Here is a 21,795-nt window from a genome sequence, read left to right on the forward strand (position 1 = left end):
AGACTCTGCTGGTTTTACACAGCTATTCTGGACTTTAGATTTTTAATAAGCATGAAGGGGAAAAATGGTTGATATTTCAGCACTTTTGATCATTTATGAAACCACAGTCAACTGTCTGGCCACAAACTGCATAAAAACACAGCTATTAGTATGTCAGTTTCAATTAATCAATTTTAATCAACAGACTATGAAGAAACAAGACTCAAAAAATTGAGCTGTTGGTGATATCTCTAAAATCTCTGCCTCATTTTTTGAAGGTGCAGAGACATATGATGAGTGAGAGCTATCACCCACAGAAATGTTAAGACTGCTCTCGAGATTAAAAGAGCCACACACCATGTAAGGTCTGGACTCATTCTTTCTGCTTCACACTTCTTTTCAGAGGCAGTCTTATGCTATTAGTTTAGAAACAACTAACAAAAGTTCGGCTCTGATCTCAGTGGGACATCCTGATATTGTTTGGGATTTTTTAAACACATATTCTACATACACTAAGAAAGCTCTGTAGATCTTTGCAGTTAAGCAAAGTTAATTCCAGGACAACATTATCTGGAATAAGCCAGCTGTGTTTTAAATCAAGCAGTTTAGGGAACATATAGCTATATGTCAAGCTAGTTCACAGATGAAAATTGGAGACACACATGCTAGACAGTGATTACTGAATTTTAGGTTTTCTTAATTTGTTTTTTAACTGATGTATTTGTTTATTCACAATTTTGTTCTTTCACTTCAAAATTTTATGTAATCCTGCACTTCACAGGCACTCCAATAAGGAGAAGCCTGCTTATGTATTCAAGATTTTATGCAGTAAAGATCGAGCAGTTAGTGAAATAATAACTTGCATTTATTTTTTCTTACATACCTAAAAGCTTAGTACTCAAGAACACAAAAATAATTAGACATCTCAGATTATAAATTCAACTAGCTTGGTTAAACTGCAACAGCAATGATGTCTTGAGCCAGAAGTCATATTTGCACTGCCACACTTAAAAGCAATTTTCAGTGGACTTGTATGACTTAAGCTGTTGCCATCTAAACTTACCAAAAAAGATCAAGTGCCTTTGTGGCAATTTATCATGGACAGCATAAAACAAAGTTTTACTTGGTTTTGAGTATATTGTTTTAAGGCACAGATGTCTTGGTCAGTGAGAACTAGCTTAAAAGTGGCGATCTATTTATTTATATTTAGTCTTACTTTTGTGAAATGGCATTAAGCTCCCAAATTCACAGAGTACACTATCCAAGAGGATGCTGGCTCTACTAAATATCTGCTTCAAGTATTTAAGATCAGTGGAACAAAAAATTATCAGGATTACACATGACTGGGATCTTCAAAGAATTAAGTTTATTCTGCAGAATCCATGTTTTATACAAATGGATAAATAAGACCTGGCTTCATGATCAGGTGGTTTTGGTTTGTATTTGTTTTAAAAGGCAGGTCTATCCATTAAGCCATACCATTACACAAAAATTAGTTGATTCAAAGTGGAATCAAGTAATACGCTGTTACCAAGGGTAAGAACTATATAGGACAATTCAAGTCCATGGAAATTCAAAATGTGGACATAAATCAAATGTCAGTGCTGAAAAGTCCAATTCATTTAACAATGCCCTGACAGCATTGTGATTGTATTGCCACCACTTCTTCCCTATACCTTGTTCATGTTTCTTTAATTATGAAAGGACACAAAATTCCAGTAAAAAGTTTTTGTTGTGAGTTCTTTACCAAACCTGGAACGTTCAAGTCATTGATTAAGAAACTCAAAACCTAGAAGTGAGCTGGATGTCACATTTAAATGCAAGTGGTAAGCACCTGAAAGATTACATCCACACAAAAATGTGCAATATTAGGCACACAAAAATAGACAAGGCATTCAGATGTAAAGGCTATCACCACCATTAGTTCCTTCTTCTTACTTGTTTCTCAGCTCTGTTTAGTGGAAAACAAAGCTGAATGCAAAGCTTAAGCGTGTGGGCACAGTTTGAGAAGGCCCCATCCTCCAAAACATTGCATTTGTTTCCACAAGATTATTAGAAAATTCTTTGTATTCTGGTTTTTTGGGTTTTTTGCTAATTCTTCAGGGAAGGGTAGCCAGGGCTTTCAGATGTCACCAGCACCATTTCCCATCCATCAGCTGGTAGAAGTACGTCAGGAAAGAGCACTGAAGCCAATTCCAGTTTTCTTACCGGGTTGGTGATTGTGATGATCTCCCCTTCACTGACCGTCAGCTCATTGTTTCCAGGCTCAGCAGCAAAATCATACATAACACGAGCCTGTACATGGAAAAGAATGTAACAGTGAGACTTCCAGCTTATGTAGAAGATTTCATTAAGGAAGTATCAGCACAAATTATTCTTTACTTACAGAAATAGTAAGTGGGATAAGGCTGAGTGTACAAAGAGCAACTCAGCGTATAGGAAGCTGACGTTTCCTAGATTTGAATTGCAAACTCAACAGTAACAACAATTTTAAAAGATAAAAATCTCACGTGGAGCTTGCTGAAGATAATTTACTACAACAATTTAAGACTTGGTGTTCTCTGTCATGTCCAGAATTATAGGCACAATGTTTTCCAGGGGAAGAAGGAAAGGTTTCTAACTTCAGCAAACAATTCCTTTTTTATATAAGACGAATTCCAACTGCAATTCGGGTAAAGGGAAGTAGTTCATAGAGTGAGCAATTCAGAAAAAGAAAAGCAAGTAACTGCAGATGTAAGTAACCACTGCTGTGCATAAAATGTAATACATAAAATTATGTTTTGAGACTCTATATGGGAAGAACTATGCAAATGCAGAAACAAGCAGTGAGAGTAGGCTTGTTATATCTGGCATGACAAGGGAGAGAAAAACAAAACCAACCTAATTTTTAAGCGTTTAGATACACAAAGGCTTTGCTGCGCACTGACTCTGCTATTACACTACATAAAGAAATGTTTGAAAATTTTGATTTTACTAATAACATCATTCAGTATACAGCAATGAGTTCTTTCTTGTACTTGGAGGGCAAGGGGAAGGAAAAAAACACTAAGCAAAAAGTAGTATTTTCTGTCAAAGGAGACAATAAAATAATTTCTGTTGAAAGTAAGCTATGTGATAGGGAAAAAAAATACCAAAAAACAGACAGTCACCATCAAGTGCTGCCTGCCTCAAAACTGCAGTTAGTTATGACCCTCACCCAGACACAACTTCTGACATAAAACCAGAGGACAACAGAACTTCCCACCCCAACATTTTAATTTCATGAGTATCATGTGGAAATACTTCTGGCTGGTCAAAATATACTTTACTTCAGTGTAAATAAAAACAGAGCTGAGAAAAAACACACGTTTCAGCTGTTCAGCTGACAAATCTAATCCCAAACCATGTGCACAACAAATCAAACACCTGGTCTTCTCCACTAGAGCAGCACAACATTGCAGAAAACCATGTGTCCTAAGCACTCTGAATGCTCCCTTGCATGAAAACTTTTCCCTTTAGAATGGAGGCTTTCAGCACCCTCAGATTATGCCATGCAAAACAGAGATAGAGAGGCAAAAACTGTGTTCGATAACACTGACAGCTTTCTTTCCAGCAGCACATCTGGCCTCCATGGAAACATAAGAACAAGCTGCCTTACCTTCCTGAAAAATGGACTGAAGAGAAGCAGCACACCTTTTGAAATACAAGAGCATTTTTAACAGGGGCGTAAAAAGCACCACCCTCCAGAGCTCTTCCCTCAGCAGCAGTAGATGGAAGTGTTGAACACGACCTTTTTACAGCAGGTTACCAAAATTTATCCACTTTCCGGAAGTCCATTTAACAGCACTCAGATGCTGAGCATCTGAATCATGGGAAAAGCAGCCTTCTTAACCAGGGAGACTTCTCAGCCTTTTTCAAGTAATACACCATAGTATTAAATTCTTACTTCGATTCACAGGAATGATGAGAGTTTACCAGGACAACACACAAATTAAAGGCAACACACAAATTTTACCACCCTTCAGAAAAACTGGCAAAGCATCCCCAGTAATGACCAGACTGGAAAGGTAAAATGTATTTCAGTCTAATAAAAGAACAGATGCAAATACTAGATTCACCAGATACAGCAGTGAAATAAAAGTTACTCAGAAAAAAAAAAAAAAAATGGAAGCAGTCAGCTTGTAGAGAAGGAAAAAACAAGAGACATATAGAATTTAATAAAGTCATTATGCCAAAGTCCACTTATTCACCAGCTCTGGATGCCTGTTTCAAAAGTTGGAAAAGAAGAAAACATGGAAAAAAATTACAAACAAACCTTGCTAACTACAGTTTAAGAAATTGAAAAATAAATTTTTAAAAAAATTGTAATGCTACAGAAATGGATTATTACAGAGCATTAAGAATTTGAGGTACACCTGAAACCTGTATATTGACATTTCAAATACATTAATCATCTTTTTCTGCCAGTACTCTCCATTTCACCTGCACTTCTAGACTCACTTGCCTAGGCTGGAAATTAAGACCTTAAGAACTTTGGGCAAGTAAGCTTTAACACTACCCTCCTACGACTGAGATTCAATGGGGGAAATAGTATAAACTCAACCAATTCCAAAGTAAAACTAAGTGACTAAATGTTTTTGCCCCAATTAATACATGTATAGTTAACAATGGAAAACCCCCATGACTTTCCCTGGGCAGATACATCAGCCTCGAACCTAATTAAATTTCTGACAATCAGTTCCAAAATACTACAAAATGAAAAACGGTTTCACTTTCCAATAAGCTTTTTCCTTTCTACTGGCCATAAATATTGTGTCCAAGTAGTAGATAGAACTTAAAAGATAGATCTTCGCAGCTCAATGCAAAATTGCAAATGGGCATGGAAAAAAGCATTTAACAAGAAAGGGATTTTAGCTCCTTGGCACTGCAATACACACGCACTGAATATTAGAGCTAAGATTAGGGACACTTTGAATATACGTAAAATGGGAATCTGTGATGAATTCAAGATCATGTAATGAACACCACAAAGAGAACTTCTTAAAAACACAGCTTAGAAAAAAAATTGTTACAGTAACTGTTGTGGGGGGAAATTGTTATTGTAACTGTTGTGTTTCATATTTACTTCAGATCATATACAAAAGGATCAAACAGTCCAAGAACTACAAGTACTTCAGCAACTAAAATATTTTGTTAGTGGAATAAAGGCCACTGCTTCATTTACAGAATACTGCAAACATGCAAAACAAGAAGGAACCATTAACAAATCTATTAGCTATAAGAAAATTGATTTCTTCTACTGGTTGCAGGTATATCTCCCCTCTCCCACCACCACCTCTGCTCCAGGATACAAACAGTTCTGGATTCTGAAGTTGTTTTGCCAGTTCCTTTGAGAAAAAAACCCTACTAGCCCAAAAAGCTTTAACTGATTTCATTGAGCAGAAAGCAGACCTGGTTGTACTGTAAGGTACTGCCTCCTTTTGCTCAGGTGGCAACAGAGCATCTCCACTGGAAGCCTGGAACACATCCTGATGTTCATCTCATGCTCCCCTGTGTGAGGAAAGGCTGGCATGGATTAAGCAGAACCCTGCCACAGCACATGTCAAGAGGGAAAGGGCTCCTTGATCCCCAGCATCTCTGCGCCGCTGGCATATATTGCAGTTTCTCCACAATGAGAGAGAGCCAGCAGTTTTGTCTACAAGTCCACGATGGGGGAAACCAGTAAGAGTTAAAGGAAAATTAGCTTTTCAGTAGTATGGATATAGAAACTCAGATTGTAATAAAGAGAAGGAAATAAAAAGGAAACTGGCAATTCTCAGTGTTAAATCAGCATTCCTTGGAGCTGGTTCTACCTGCTGTAGTTACACAACTGGACTGTAGTTTCCCAATTTACAGATTTACTGACTTACTAGAGTGTGAAACTTCCCAACATTGAGAAGTTCTAAGCATTGCAATCAATAATTATTACCGTATTTTTAGAATTATGATAGAATCATGCCTAGGGATATTAAAACGCCAAAGATTCCCCACAATGAAAAGCAGTATCTAGATTAGTGAAAGTATTATTCCTCTGCAGGCCTGGAGCAGACTTAGTTTTTCTCCTTTACTTCTGTCTGAATAGAGTACTTCCCTCTTCTTTCTGTAATATTAAAAACCAAAAGGACAAAAAACCCACCAACAAAAAATGGAGAGCATTTGCCAGGTTTTTTCTGAAAGCAAACTTAAGACTATGCAACTCTACCTGTCAGTGTTAAGGGTCTTCAGTGTAAATGAAGTGGGAAGAAAGATGTCTAGAAAAAGTAATCAAAATAAATTTCCAATGAAAAGGTACACTGTTGCTTCACTAAGTTACTAGATGAATATCCAAGATCTCTGCAGACATCCTGAATCACTGGCTCCTGCCGCATGCCCCCCAGAATCTTGAAAGAGGTGATAAAGCAATAGAAACACCTATTTCTCATGAGAAGAATCTTTCTGCCTTTTCCAAGATGTTTCACTCAAGGCCTAGAGGGAAAAGCACTGATGGAAAAACCACCTTACCCCGAAATTGAACAATCCTGATGTGCACAGGGCCACACTTGCCTGCATTACAGTTCAGCTGCAGCAGGGTAGCTCTGTCATGGAGAAGGACCCTGAAAGCCCCTGTGTATTCCTCACCAGCCATAAGCAGACAGGCAGGCAGCTAATGCACATCAGTTGTGCTCAGAGCAGCTTTTACAACAGCCTCCCTGCCCAAGCCTTCCTTGAGATGAACGATCAACGACCTACATAGACTCACTACTGGCTTGCCTTTACGTTCACACTTCTGAAGCAAAATGTTTTTGTAATGCTGGACTTCCTGACTGCAATGCAACGGTTCTGCATCAAAGTATGCTTTATAGCACAAAAATTGGTGAAGCCCCTAAAAAACTGGGCACAGCTTTGAATATGCTTTCTCCAGGCACAGGACTCCATTTGTATTAGAAAGAGATCTAGTGTTACACCACAGAGTGATCTGTTTCAACCATGTGTTACAATTTAGGAAACTAGGACCACAAGTGCTTTTCTTGGTCAGCTGGCAGTGGCAGATAGTACAAAGGAAATATCCATAGAAGTTTCATAGCATGAAATTCTTGTAACTGCACACAATTCAGAGTTCAGTGCTTCAGCCACCCTGCACTGCTCTTGCCAAGAGACAGGGATTCACAGGTTTAAATTGCTTGGTGCCACTGTAAGAAATACAACTGCTGTATCACAGAAGCAAGATGGCAACACCTTATGTGGGTGGCAGCAGTTCCTATATTCACGAAAAGAGGATCAAATTCTGGATTTCTCTTTTGGGAAGTATACAAGACAGATAAGTGCAGGTTTCCCTTAAACCTACATCTGCTGGAGGAGCAGAAACCAAAATTTGGGAAGCCTGGCAGAATGCCAATTTAGCATTGGCTCTAAACAAGTCAAGTACTCACATTTTAAATGGCCGTGTCAGTAAGCAGACTTGAACTTTTCTTCTAGGACAGCAGCCTAAGCTTTTAGCTGGGATGAACAACAAAGGGCTTTTGGTCACCTCAAGTAACTCCAGCAACACATCTGGTATGAATAAACTTCAGAACAGTTTACTGTAAAAACTGCTTCAGTTAGTACAAATATTCCTCAGTAGGTCTAGTAAGCAAAAGCATTTGAAATCCACTGCTTGTGAAATACTGATAAGCACTCTGTTGATAACAACTGGAAGCACAGACGAGGGAAATGCATTTACTTCTTCCCAGACTTCATTCTATTAGTTATCTTCTAAAAGTTTTTTGGATGTGAGTTTGGTTTTCAGTTTTTAATACATTTTTGGTGAGGTTTCTTTCCTTATTTTTTTCCACATATATTGTTTTTAGAAGTAAAATATTCATTCTAAAGGGCAGTTCTAAGAGAACAAAACAGAAATAGCACAGCTGGGATACAGGTTGAGATCTCAGGATTAGAGAAATTAAGAAAGCAGAAAGAAAATAATAAAGACGAAAACCTAGCTGCAAATACATCAGAAATTAGCAGTATCTTTTGATTAAATCCAAAAGAATGGTTCAAAATGAAGCATTTAATCTAAAAAGTGATAATACTCTTTCATACAGAAGGCAATCAACTTAAAACTCCTTTTGCATTTTCTTTTCTGACCTGATCTTTCACATCAATTTGCCCTGTGATTACTGTCTGTTAAAAAGTACTGGTTTTTAGGTATTTTACTGCTTAGAACAAGTGTTATCAGCTGAAGCAGAAACCTTGAACTTCCAGCTGCCTTCACCGTGCCAGTGAAGCTTCAAGGAAGACATAGGGTAGGCATGGATCTAAATGACAGCTTAGCCATTGTTTTGTCTCGCCATTCACAAACAGACTACTTAAGTTGCGATATTTTAATCAAAGCATCTTTGAAAAAACTCTCCACAGATCAAAACACATGCTAAGTCCCACTGTGGATATTATAGGGAATACTGCAAGAAGTTTCAAAGGGCTGGTGTCCAAAATGCTGAGAAAAACAGCAAAAATACAGGAATACGGACAGGAGCCCCTCATGTCTTTCCCACCTCAGAGGACTGAGGACACCAGCTTTCTTCCAACAGTGGCTAACATTTAGGTAGATTTAATAATTTCCCCACCCTTTATCCTGAAATCTAAGCTCATTCAAAAGCTAAGTGCCCCAAGTCTGAAGAGATTTTCACTGCATCTTCTGCAACACTGAATCACAAAATCATAGAATGGTTTGAGTTAGACAGACCTTAAAGAACATCTTGTTTCAACAACCCTGCCATTGGCACGGACACCTTCCACCAGACCAGGCTGCTCAAAGCTCCATCCAGCCTGGCCTTGAAAGTATAAAAAGCATTTATACTACTAATAAAGGAAACGCCTGGGGCTATGATTTGACCAAAACCTGCCTTTTCATTTTAGTCCCTCTATCAAACTGCAAGGCAAAGTGTGCATTTGGATAGCCTATGCAGAAATATCAAGTGGCTCTTCAAGTGCTATGACTCTCAGCCTGGAGTGGCAGCTATTCTCTGTCCTGCCTAAGGTAAAGAAATGTCTACATGTTCCCCTCACAGGCTTTCCTATGAGACAAGAAACAAACAAAAAATTGACAACAGAAGCATAAGCAGACACAAGGGACACTGTCTTCTAAGACAGACTCCTATATGAACAGTACCTTAGGAACTCAAGAGATTATACATTATTCAAGCAACTGCCAGTATAGTGATAAAGATTCATTATGAAAAAGAGGAGACACCAACGTTAATCTTTTTAACTAATATGGAGAAACTGGAGAAAATGTATATTGCTTGTATTATGCGAGGCATCACTTCTTGTGTATGTGCTCAACAAGATCTGCCTAGAAAACTAGCTTGAAGAAACTAGAACGTTTTATACTATGATTTTACTAAACAACAAGCAGAAAATAAAATTCACGTGTTTAATTAAAACCTTCCTATAGTATTACATTTCTTTTCAATACAATTTTGTTTTGCTTTCAGCAACATCAGAATTAAAGCAAACTCATCCAAAAAGTGAAACTAAGTTCAGTAAGAAACTCCACTTCTGGATGAAGAGAGGTCACAATATTCAGGTACTCCAGGTTCCCTCACCAGCTGTAACTGCTGGATCCTCACATTACTTCACAAATACACATTAAAAATGTCTCTTGACCCACTGGCTCACTTTCCTTTGAGCAATTTTTCAACTCTAAAATAACTTCAATAGCCTGCAGCTAATAATTTGAAATCAACAGTACTGACTATAGGCATATTAGAAGCAAATTAAACACAGAAAAAAATCTAAGAAGCAAGGACTTGCATAATTTCTTCCTGCTAGTAGAACATGCTTGCAGACAGATGCAGAACTCAGAAGCTGCATATGCCTACGATATTTCAGGCAGTTATTTAATTAAGTATTTACACTGGATTAAAACGTCTATCTCATATTGGAATTGATAACAAAACATGAAGAGTTTCCAAAAAGTACAAAACACAAAGTCTGAAGCTTTTATAGGGTAAGGATCAGGAATGCAATACTCAGTTCCCACCAACATGCATGTGGTGTAAACTACTGGCACTTCCAGAATTAGAATCAAAGTGCAACAAGCTTACCTTGAAACCCCTTCTGTATGATTTTGTGTAAGAAAGAAGAGTCTAGACTAGTTTTCAAGTGTCAAAGAGACTTGGAAATGTTTCCTGTAGTAATAAAGACAACAGCTTACTAGGCTCTCCAGCAACTTGGGCTTTCCTCAGTGAGGACAGATTAGCTCTTCAGATCTACCACAGAGGACTTCATTGTCTTGCTGAAAATCGTTTTTTGGTCATGAAAGACAACCTGAACTCAGTTCAGGCTAGTCCCACTCATTTTTTTTTTTACACATTTTATTTTTGATTCGCAGAACACGAGCTTCTTTACAGCTGTCTACCTGTAAGGAAACATCAACACACCCCAAAGCCCACTAAAATGTGCTCCTGGCTAGCATTACCAGCAGAGTGCACACCAAGAATTGGCATTCAAGTGAATTTCTACACAGGAAGCCTCTTGTTCAAATCAAGCATCTGGGACTAAAATTCACTGAGGCAGAATGAGGTCTAAAATGATTATATGACTAAGATCTCTTAAAAGTGTGAGAGTATAACAGATCTTAAAATCTTAAGGTGTTAAAACAAATTATATTTTCGTTCCATGCAGTTATAAGCCAGGTGGGCAGATAACCATACCACAGAGCATGAAAAAAGCAAAGAGAAACTGTGATGCTTTCCAGATTTATAGCAGTGCTTAAAAATTACAAAGTCTGAGAATTATCTATAAGCAGTTCAGTGGTTAAAAAAAAAAAGCAGCATATTTTTAGAATAACTATCATGCACTATTAAAAGAGGTGCTTGGTTACATTTTGGTGTGTTCATACTGGCTTATTTATGGGGTATTGTCAGACCCAAGAACAGAATCTCCATGCACCCAAGCAATACTGAAGCAAGGGAAATTCAGTTGCAGAAATACATTCAAGATACCCATGTGATTTAGAGATATTTCCAAATACTGACTCAGAGACTCCCCTGAATCACATTTGAGCTTTCAGTTGGGTTAAGACCTGAAAAGTATTTTTCTTGTTTGAAATGTTAAAACTAGCTTTCAGTTAAAAATGTACTGCAAAACTTCTACTGTGAGTGAGGAGCTCCAGTGATATCAGACCTTTTTCAGAATCAGTTTACTGCACTGCTCCAAGTGCCCAGCCTTCCCCATATTTTCCTTTCTGAATACCAACCTTTTCCAGATCCTCAGATAAACTGGGGACTCAACAATTTCGAATTTAAGAACATTAATTCCAGTTTCACCACGACTACGGAAAGTAATAAATGCAGCAAGTACAGCATGGGTTTGTATTTATGGATGTCAGCCAGGATGCATTTATTTCAGGACTGATTAAAATCTCTGCCTAGATTAATCATTACTGTTTCTCTTAAATCAAACTGCAACATTTGCAACTGTTTGCTAAACCAATATTTAATGGTGTGTTTCAGAAGCCTGCTGCGCCAAGTCTCCTGATGTTTCCCTGAAACTTTAGGGCCACCACTGTTGCACCCTCACAGTTCTGTCCCCAAAGAACAAAGCCAGTAACATGTGAAGGTTTCAGAAAAAGCCAGCAGCATTCACCAGAAAAATCGCCACATTATGACCTCCTCATTAAGACAGCTTGTTGTCACACAACAGTGCTGCCTCTATGAGAGCAGAGATGAGAAAAAATTAATAATTATACTAATAACTGGAGAGGCACAAAGTTTCACTAAGGTTATCTAGTGAATTTCAAGCCCTTTCAGACTCAGTACACCATTGTACATCGTGGATCCCAACTTATCACACGCACAGGCCGCTCAAGAAGCAAATGAATACCTGGCAAAGCAAACTAAGTGCATGTTAAAATGATGCTCCTTCAAATACAACTTCATCTGTAAAATACAGGATGGAACAGCTGTACTACTCTGAAGTCCCAAACACTGGGAAATATTAATAGGAAAACACGTGCTCAATAGCATGCTCACTGAAAGCAGCTGGGAAGGAATCTGAAACACAGCAGGGTGAGGTCTCCACATGGAATTCTGCTAAATTCTGTTACTTGAGTAACCAACATTAATCAATACACTAATGTTTTTGTTATCTCTTAGTTCTTATTTGAAACGCTATTTTGTGAAAGCCTATGTTTACTTTTATTTTATGAACAAAAGTGAGGAAACTGTTCCACCAATATAAATGCATTACAGTTTTATCAGAGGAAGATTCTTTACTCTAGAAATGGGCAAGGTTCACATTTTTGAGGTTCTAAAGTATCCAAGCCTACAGCTATTTTAGGCTTTTCCACTGGCAGTGTAGAAAAGCACAAGACCCTGTAAGGTTGCAAACTTTATTTCACGATAAATGGCAGCTCAAATAAGCAAAGCTCAGTCATTAGACCTGGCCAGAGAACACCCAGCATTTGAATATTAATGATCTGCAATTTAATGCAATGTGCATGCCAACAGTGTAGGTATAACCCACTTCAAGAGTTAGAAAAAGAAGAAAAAGAATGTCTGGACAGATGCATTTAATTAAAAAACAAACAAACAAAAAAACCCCCACCAAGACATATAATGAATGACAGAACTGGATTAAGTCATGCAACATTTAAAGTTTGGCAGAACACCTCACAAACTTTTCTCGTACCAGCAACCTTTACAGTGACAAAAAGCATCAAAGAAGTCTGAAAAGAAAGTTAGAACTTATGCTTCCTTATGAATTACTAGAAAATTTGGCAGCTTGACAGAATGTGACAGAGGTGTTGATAAAAAAATTGTAATTCAACAGCCTTTATACAAACTTCCAAGACTGTGGTCTAGTTATCTGCAGCAAGGAAGATGCTTAATTTTGTATTCCACAAGCAATCATTTTCAGAAGAAAAATAAAGGGCTATTAAGGAAGAAAATTACAGTACTGCTGAAATACGTGTGCTTTGACTAGGTAAGCACTAATTACATTATATTATCATATGTAATTGCAACATTCAGTTACTGAATTAAACTTTGACCCCCCCCCCCAAAAAAAAAAAAAAGAACCAATGGAGTGGAGGAAATAAAACATTTAACCTTCACTCTCAGATCTGATGAAGCTACAAGGTGAAGTGAAGCACCTCATCAGTCATCACCTTACTGGTAAAGAAAGATGAATTCTATAGGCTCTTCAGACAATACTAGAATTTAAATAAAAACTAGGAAAAAATAAATGTAATAGCCTTATATCAATTGTCTTTCTTCTGGAAACCACTTACATAATCACCATAGAGGGGAAAAAAAAAACCCCAAACCCGTCATACAGAAAAGAGGTACAGTTTAAAGCTATTCTAAGAGAATTTTTATAGCTGTTCTTGCAAATTAGCCATTTTGTTCTATCAACCAGGAAAGCAAACACTTTGCTTGAATTGAGATGACAACTTATTTTTTGCTCTGAGTGTTGAGAACTGCAGTCTCAGAAGGCTGGGAAAAGCAAAGCAAGTCCAAAACCTCCTGTGTTTAAACAGAGATACCATATGAACACACAAAACAAAAGCACAACAGTTCCCTTGCCAAGGAGGAGCAGATGGCAACTGAGAGCAGAAGTCAGTAACTCAATGGCAAGTCACAAGAAATAGGATCCATCAACCAGTTCTTCACCAGTCCCCACTTTTTTTACAAGAGTGGGACTGAACAATTTCACCTGGGCAAGTCCCACTTGCAGAAAGGCCAGGCCAGACGTGGCTGCCTCTCCCCAGAAGCAGCTGCTCTGCTTGGACTCCCCAGAGACCTCCCACAAGCTGCCCTGGCCACCTTCTCACCACCTCCTCCTCCTCCCAGCCACCTATTTTGCACATTGGAAACCCCTCCGGTACAGTGGCTTCCTTTAAAGGGCAGGGCCTGGGGGAAGAGCTGCTCCAAAATACAGGAGGAAATAGAGCTTTCACCCACAAAAAACATGTTCACACACAGTTGCTGGTTTGACTTTACCTTCTGTGAGCACACACCCTGTTACCAGCAGTGCCCAGGATGGCCCATGTGCCCTTCACACCATGCCACCTCCTCACAACTACACAACAGCTGGACCAGGCTGTGTAACAGCAGCTCCCTACAGGAAGAGCTGTTCCTTGTGCCCTTCTCCCCTTACTGTGGGTCTCCCAGATAACTATCAGTCGAAGTTAAATGAATGATTTTGGTCTTAAATGTCTTAATTTATTTATGTATTATTTTATCTTATCTTTATTGTTGACAGAGGTTTCCTATTCATGCGGAGCTCAAAGAAAAAGATGGTTTTGGAAAGAAAGTGATAAGGCTCAGAGTTTAAATTAAATTTTTCTGTAAGCAATATGCTTTTTTTTTTTTTCCTCTCTTCAGCAGCACTTGAATTTTGCTTATTGGACTACTACAAGACTGCTCTGCTATTTGAACTTTCTGTTACTTGGGAAGATCCTTTCCAATCAGAAACTGCTGAGAAAGCAGGAATACAACTAAAGAAAATAAAAGCACAAGCTCTGATTTTCAGCCCTCAGAGAAGTGCAAAGTGAATTTGGATGAAATTGTAATTGTGAAATATTCTTTGAGATAGAAGACGTTTAGCTTTAAATGCTAAACACTGCAGTAGCTATTTACTTGAAATAATTCTAGATACCAAAATGTTCATCTGTCCTACTGCAGGGCTGGTTGAAACAAATCACTCCCACTATCTCTTCTCTATTACCTGCTTTCAAAATGTTTTGCAAGACTGCAACACCATCAATGTTACAATTGCTTGTAAATTTAATACAGGAGGAAACCCACGTATTTGAAACAGGAAAATTCTCAAATGATTTTCACCTTGGTGATCTCTGTAAACTCTGCAATTTGCTAGATGCCCTAATCAAATAAGGAGGGGTTTATTGAATATCCACACACTCTTCTAAGAGTTTTTTTCAAGACCTGATAGTCTGAGGAAGAAGATAATTCAGTGGAAAACCTTGAAAGAACGCAGTAAAACAAATCTTTTTACAAAGCTACAGTCAACTGTAAAGCCTTATTGCTGAAATAACACCAATACATGGAGAAATTCTACCAGGGTGAACACCTGAAACTCTGTATCTATAAACCAGACGTAGCTTATGACATCTGATACCAGACTTCCTTCTCTTTGGCTGCTGTAATCATGTTTTCAAATGATGACCTCTGGTAATGAGTCCCTGATGACTCAATGCCTAGGTGCTCAAAATAACCTTGAAAAACTGAGTCAGAGGAATCATTAATACTCAAGCACAGCATCACACAGAATCTTACCAGCTCTCCAGCTTTCCAGCACAGAAATGAGAAGGCTTGAACTGGTAATTGCTGCAACGTAACCCAAATCATGTATCACTGAACCTTTAAAAGACCATAAGGCCAGACAGAAAGACAGAAGAACAGAAAACCTGTCTTCATAAAATAACTGTATCAGTTCTCATACTCATCCTAACATCTCACTCCTCCAATAGGTCAGGAATCTGTGATTAATCTGCATTTTCACCTTCTCTAGTCATCTTGTTGCCCCTTAGAAAACAAACCACCAAACCAAAATAATCTAAAAAGCCCCAGGAAGTCTCATCACATCTACCCTAATACTAGCCTAAAAAGCCCAAACAGCATTTCACATGATTAGACCATAAAATCAAAATTATTACTCCACCTAATTAATTTTGTTCCATCACATCCTACATATATAGATCAGCTGTGATCTCATGTTTTGCACTATGACTTGTTTAGCTGAATTTAAATAATGGAATATGTTGAATGGACTATGACATGATCTGCATAGTAGAGGATCACCCCAACTCACAGATGTGTTAAGATTTACTAACTGAATCTCCCCTTAAGATGAGATTTATGAGAGGAGTCTATTTCCAAAGTTAGGACAGTGCAGAATGTTGATTAACAGAACACAAAGTCTGGGTATTTTGGAGGGTTTAGCACAGGTGCTTCACTTCCCAGCTGCAAATCAGAACTAAGAACTGTTTCTGACCAATTCATGATGCAAACATACAGATTAGTGATGCTATAAAGGAACATGTGGAACCTCTTTGGGAAGCCTTATACTGCTGAGAACAATAGAGAATGAAAAAGAAAGACAAAAGGAAGGATACACACTTCAGGATAATAATCTGTAAGAATGTGTTGTTACCTTTCCCCACCTGAAATTTTTGTATGTAAATCATGACCTTCCCTCACCACAAGAACCATGGTGAATTCAACTCTACCTGGCCAGGGACATTCACAAGAAAAAATCCAACATGATTAGTGGGCAAGAAAGCCTTGAACAGCCATTTCCATATTTTAGAAGTAGTGTTAAGAACAGAGTATTTAGTCTGAGCTTCCATCTCAAGGGACTTCCTCCCAGAAAGAAGGACCCAGTACTAAAACCAGAACCAGATAAACGAGTCCTCAAAGTAGACAAACCGTTGAACAATCAAGAACATAATGGTGGGATGCAAGTGCTCCTAAAGTTATAAAGAAAAAAACTGTTGGTATTGACAGTAAGAGAGGCCTAACTTCATGAAGCTTTTCAACAGCTGCCTTATAAAATACCACTCTTGAGAAAGCAATGTCACCAACATCAACGATGTTACACCAATAAATCAGCTCCTGGTTTCAACTTCTAAATTAAAACTCTCACCACAGGTTAGCAGCACAGGCTCCAGAGGAGCTGGAAGAACTGTCCTATGCACAGCCTATCCAGTTCTCTCAATAACATCACTTCCTTCCGAAACCAGGGCTTAACAAATGGCAAAGCATCAGCCTTTTCAAGAAAAGGACTTGCCTACATTTTAAAATAATAAATAAGTTTAAAAATAGGCTAAGGTAGGGAGAACGTTATTTAAAAGCCGGCATATTGCTTCCTGACATTTCTAGCTCTCTCAATTCAATAAAGCTCAAAAACAAAAGAAAGGACATGAGTAAAGCTGGGACTTGGCAACCTCTAGTGAGGAAAGAATAGGAAAGGCCAAGGAAATCACGAAGGAACACATAGAAGGATGACAATCTCATCTGTGGCTTTTGTAAGCAACTATGACAGAAACACATTCACCAAACTGCATCTTCCCTGTGACTAAGTTTTGAAAATGTTTTAGGCTCAGGTACTTTCTGCCATCATTTGTGACACAGTTAAAAATAAGTAATTAGTAAGGTTAACTCTGTTTCTGAAGGAAGAATCCAAAATAAAAGTATCTAGCTCAAATTATCCATTCTTCAATGTGGACATGAAATTGCTTTACCTCTGAAGTCAGGTTCAGTTAAATGACTGTCAAACTGCAGAAGTCTCCTAAACAATCTTCTTTTTTTCTTGTTTTGATAGGGTTTAACATTTGTTTCAGTTTTTGGAGCTCATAACCTTGAGCAAACCACAAAATCCACTGCCAGGCTACAGTAAGGATCTAGCTAACAAAAGAACTACTTCCAGAAGCTTCAGATCCTCCATTTCCCATTTATATTTCCACCCTTCCCCATGGAAGTCTCTCCCTCCCACGTATACCACCCCACCAAACCTTCTGTACCATCTCTGAGCAAACTTTCAGTTACTGCACCTACCTAGAACTAGAGAAACGACCCCTCTCTGTTTCCATACAGTGAATATTTTTGCTATTTCAGCAACTTACTGTAGCTAAAAACAGGCCTGACAAGTGCTGGAGCTGACTCCTGGGATGTACATACAGCATGGGATGAGGAGTGAGAAAGGAGAAGGAGCAATGGCCACTGCTAGTTCAGCTCACAACATCAGACACAGCCTCCACAGCCTCCACAGTGCTTAAGGCCTATAGCCACCCTGACCTGTTCTGACAGAAAATTCCCAAGTTGCCAGCTAACAAATATGCTAGGAAAGCATCAGCGAAGGCTTCTTGGTATGAAAATAGTAGTCCTTTCCCCTAAAAGCTTTTATTGTTTTCAATAAGAAATGCATTGATTTTGAATGGGACAGAAAAGAGCCAGCACATTACACAACTGTATACCACATCTTCATACATGGAAAAACTCTAGGAATTAAATTGCTGTGATTTATCAAAGTGGCAGCAAGAGAACTAGCCAAGGATTACAAGCTAGCTCTGGAAGAAACCCCTGTTTGCATCCTCCAACCCCATGAAATCTAACACCTTGATTCAAGCATTTGTAAATTTTGTAGGGAAAATGATAAAGCTGAAAACAAGTTGGGCAAGTTTAGATTCAAAAGAAAGAAGCATCAACAGCAAGAGAGTTGATGGCTTAAAAACAAACAAACAAACAAACAAGACAGAGTGGATTAGCCACCACTGAACGCATTCAAATCAAGGCTGAATTTGCCCCAGCCTTCCTTGGTAAGTATATTCTAGTTTAAACAGGAATCAATTCAGGAAGCACTAAGAGCCTGTGCAGCACACGCTGGGCCAGACTGTCAGTCCCCCTTATCAGCTACAAAGGATTTGACACCAATAAAGTTCAAAAAATTCATACTCCAGACAACTATTTACAGTTTAGTTTTGTTAACATTTCACATAAAGTACAAATACACCTTGCATATTTCTTTCAAAAAATAGGTAATTTGTGAAGGAGCACAAGCGGAAGGTGAGAAATTTGTTTACAATTTAAAAAACAGAATTTACTTTCCAAATGAAATAGAGACTGGTTAGTTGGCTGAGCTTCTAAAAACTGGTTTTCCAGCCAGTTACTCCCTTACACTGCTCAAAAAAACCAATGTATCCTTTACTATAGCCGACGTTAGCACAACGTGAACAAAATAAAATCCAAAACAGGGTGGTTTGCAGAGGGAAACCCATCTCCTGGGTAGAGTTCACAGAAAATAAAGTAAGCTTCACTTCACTACTACTCACAGTTACCAGCATAACAAAATAATAGCAATAAAATGCCTACTCTTTCCTGACTACCACTTACAAATTTTAGCCTTCAAGTTAAAGTCCATTACCATAGCTTGCAATGTGCAGAATGAAAAAAAAATGCACCACCTGATTTCAAGCCAATCTGAGTTAGGAAGTCAGAAATTATACGCCCTTCCGTCCGGGGCCATAATGTCTCCAAAAATGCCTAAAGAAAAGCAAAGTGAAAGTTTCCAAATGTATGAATAAAATGGATCATACGTTCGGCACAGAACACAGGATCCCATGAGGATACTGCACCTCGAAGTGAGCAGAGAAACAGTAAACTGGTTTAGTACAGCATCTGCCAAACATACTGTGCGTCATGTAGTATATGCACATCACAAGTAATTTTTTGCTACCTGCAATAGTTAGATTGATTAAAAAATATTCATACACAGATCCCCAATGTTAAAACCAAGTCTATCAACAATATTCTAAAAGCTCAACAGAAACACTAATTTCACTATATTGACTATATTCACTGTATTTTTAAACCGCCTTAGTGATTTTGAAACCTAAAATCAAGTTCTCTGTGCTTGGGAAAAAGTTTATTCAAACGTGAGCCACCATCAGCGTACATGGTTATAGAGACACCTACTTACACATTAAATCTGACACGTCAAGATGTGGAATTTCTTCAGCACTGAGAAGCACAACATAAACAGTGCACTGTATGAGAACCGCCTCAGTAAAAGGAAATTTTTTAAATTGCTGGCCAAGCTAATGGAATCAAGTGACTCAAAGTAATACTTCAAATACCAAAAAAGTCTTCCTGAGATACTTAGATAAGTCACAGATGAGTTGCTGGTGCATGTTAAATCGCACCTACACAAGAAGAGATGCTTTCATCAACCAATATAGTAAACAAATATTGTTTCTTTAGAAAGAGGCCACTTTCAGATAGGATGAGCTAATTTTGACAGTTGCATTAGCAGCAGATACTATTGAAGAACTGAACAAAACAAGTTAACTTCCTGCCTTTTTTTTTTCTTCCTTGTGTAAAATCAGAGCTTACTATTAAGAGGTCGCACAGCGTGGACTCTGGGCTCCCACCAGAGACAGGGCACAGCCACCCCCGGATGCCACCGCGGGGTCAGCATCGGCCGCCCTGCCGCGCCGAGGGCCGAGCGGGCCGGGCCGGGCCGGGTCGGGGCGGCGGGGCCCGCCGGTGGCCGAGGCCTCTCCCCCCGCCCCGCCGCTCCCCGGGCTCGGTGGGAGCGGGGCAAAGGGCGCCGGGGCTGCAGGAGCAGCACCCTCGGCCTCCGGCGGCTCTTCGACCCTACGGTCGTTCCGCCGAGGATCGGGGACGGAGGGGCACAAACACGGCATAAAGACAACTTTCCCCCGCCCCGGAGTGGCCGCTGCCCCGCCGAGCCCCGAGCAGCGGCCGGGCAGCGGCGCCGAGGCCCGAGCGCGGCGCACCCTCCCGTCCCTCCCGCGGCCGGCGCCGAGGGGCAAGCTCCGGGGAGGGACCGGCTCCCCCGGCGCGCAGCCCGTCCGCCCGGGACCCCCGCCCGCCCAGCCGGGCCCGCTGGCGCACAGGGCGCCCCGGCGCCGCCCCCCGAGCCCCGGGCGCTGCTCACCTTGGTGGCCATGGCGCTGCCGGCGCGGGCTGCGCTGCCGCTCTGCCCTCCCTCCCTCTCTCTCTCGGTGCCGCGGCTGCTCGGTCGGTCGGTTGCTGTGTCCGGCCCGCCCGCCGCCGCCGCTGGGCCGCGCAGGCGGCTCCTCCTCAGCGTCCCCGGCCGCCGCCGCCTCCTGGGGGCCGCTGTGCGGCTCAGCAGCCAAGCGCCGGCGCTGGGCAGGCGGGGGCTGATGTGGCCGCGCCGCGATGCCCCCGCCTCGGCCGCCCTTCCCGCCGGCTCGGCTCGGCACCCGGGGACAGTGCTTGGCCGCAGCCTTTCCGTCAGGGCCGGGGGAGGGAGGCACCCGCTGCGCTGCGGTGATCCCCGGCGGAGCCGCCCCGGCCGGTGCCGGGGGCGATGGGGGCGGACGGACGGACCTTGCCCACCCCCCGTGCCCTCCGGGGCTTTGCTCTGTAGTCAGAGTTTGGCCTCAAATTCCCGCTCGCGTGGGAGAGAGAGGCCGCAGGAAGGCGTTATATGCCCCTCGGGTGCCTTTGAACGGAAATTTCAAAGCAACCATACAGCAAGAAAAGCAATTGTTTCCTCGGCCAAGCTCCATCCATGGCTGTCAGGGCGGTGTACGTCGCCCCTGGCCTGTTTCGGCCGGGCCTTGGTGAACAGCAGTTATGAGCAGCAGTAAAAAGCGCCAAGGAGCTGCCCAAGGTCGGTAGTATTCCTGTCGGACACTTTATGATCATCTCATAAAAACTACCTGCTACCCCACTTGACTTCCAGCCTGCAGGAGAGATGAGATGGGAGGCTAAAACAAAGGCAACTTGAAAATACTGTGGCAGTGATCATGCAAGGTACTGCAACATCCAAAAAGTGCAGCTTCTTATTGGTGTGTGTATACATAGTGACTGGCTTGGAATCAGGAGACCTTTGCTTTCTGTAGAAGGAAATAGACAGTTTAATTATCAGGGATGCCAGGGAGAGCCCTAGGAGACAGGTAGGGTGCAGGGAAACTGCATAGAACTCTCTATCTCCTTGCCCATAGAATTACAAGCTGTCTTTTTTTTTTTTTTTTTTTTTTTTTTTTTTTTTTTTTTTGTATCGTTTCTCAGTGAGAGCTTTAATAAAAGAGAAAAACACGTTCACAGATTTGGTTGGATTTTTTACATTGGAAAAAATTTTCCTCGTTGGACCTGTGAAATAGTTTCCATGGAAAGTGAGGATGAGGAAATAAGAGGAAGCTGGCTGTTCATTTGCCACCACTTTTTGAGGGATTAAACTGATTAACTTCAGAAATTTTCAAACTAATTTGCTTCTGTTTTTAGCTTTTTCAGAATTCAATTAAATACAACATTTCCAACTTCC

The 21,795-nt window shown here is 40.4% G+C and overlaps 1 protein-coding gene across 2 annotated transcripts in view; it reads right to left on the reverse strand.

The window, feature by feature from the left end:
* The window catches only part of SNX9 (sorting nexin 9), a 61,103-nt gene extending 40,572 nt beyond the window's left edge, over window positions 1-20,531 (reverse strand). For both annotated transcript variants that reach the window (XM_066179034.1, XM_066179033.1), the window contains exons 1-2: window positions 20,440-20,531; window positions 2,188-2,274 (exon numbers count right to left, since the gene is read on the reverse strand). In XM_066179034.1, the coding sequence (XP_066035131.1) occupies window positions 2,188-2,274; window positions 20,440-20,451 (99 nt within the window). In that variant the 5' untranslated portion in view covers window positions 20,452-20,531. The remainder of the gene's footprint in view (window positions 1-2,187; window positions 2,275-20,439) is intronic.
* Between the last annotated feature and the right edge of the window lie 1,264 nt (window positions 20,532-21,795).

The sequence above is a fragment of the Chamaea fasciata genome, unplaced genomic scaffold (assembly GCF_029207755.1).
Source record: "Chamaea fasciata isolate MVZ Bird 193981 ecotype frontalis unplaced genomic scaffold, bChaFas1.0.hap1 SCAF_3, whole genome shotgun sequence".
In the NCBI taxonomy this organism is placed as follows: Eukaryota; Metazoa; Chordata; class Aves; order Passeriformes; family Sylviidae; genus Chamaea; species Chamaea fasciata.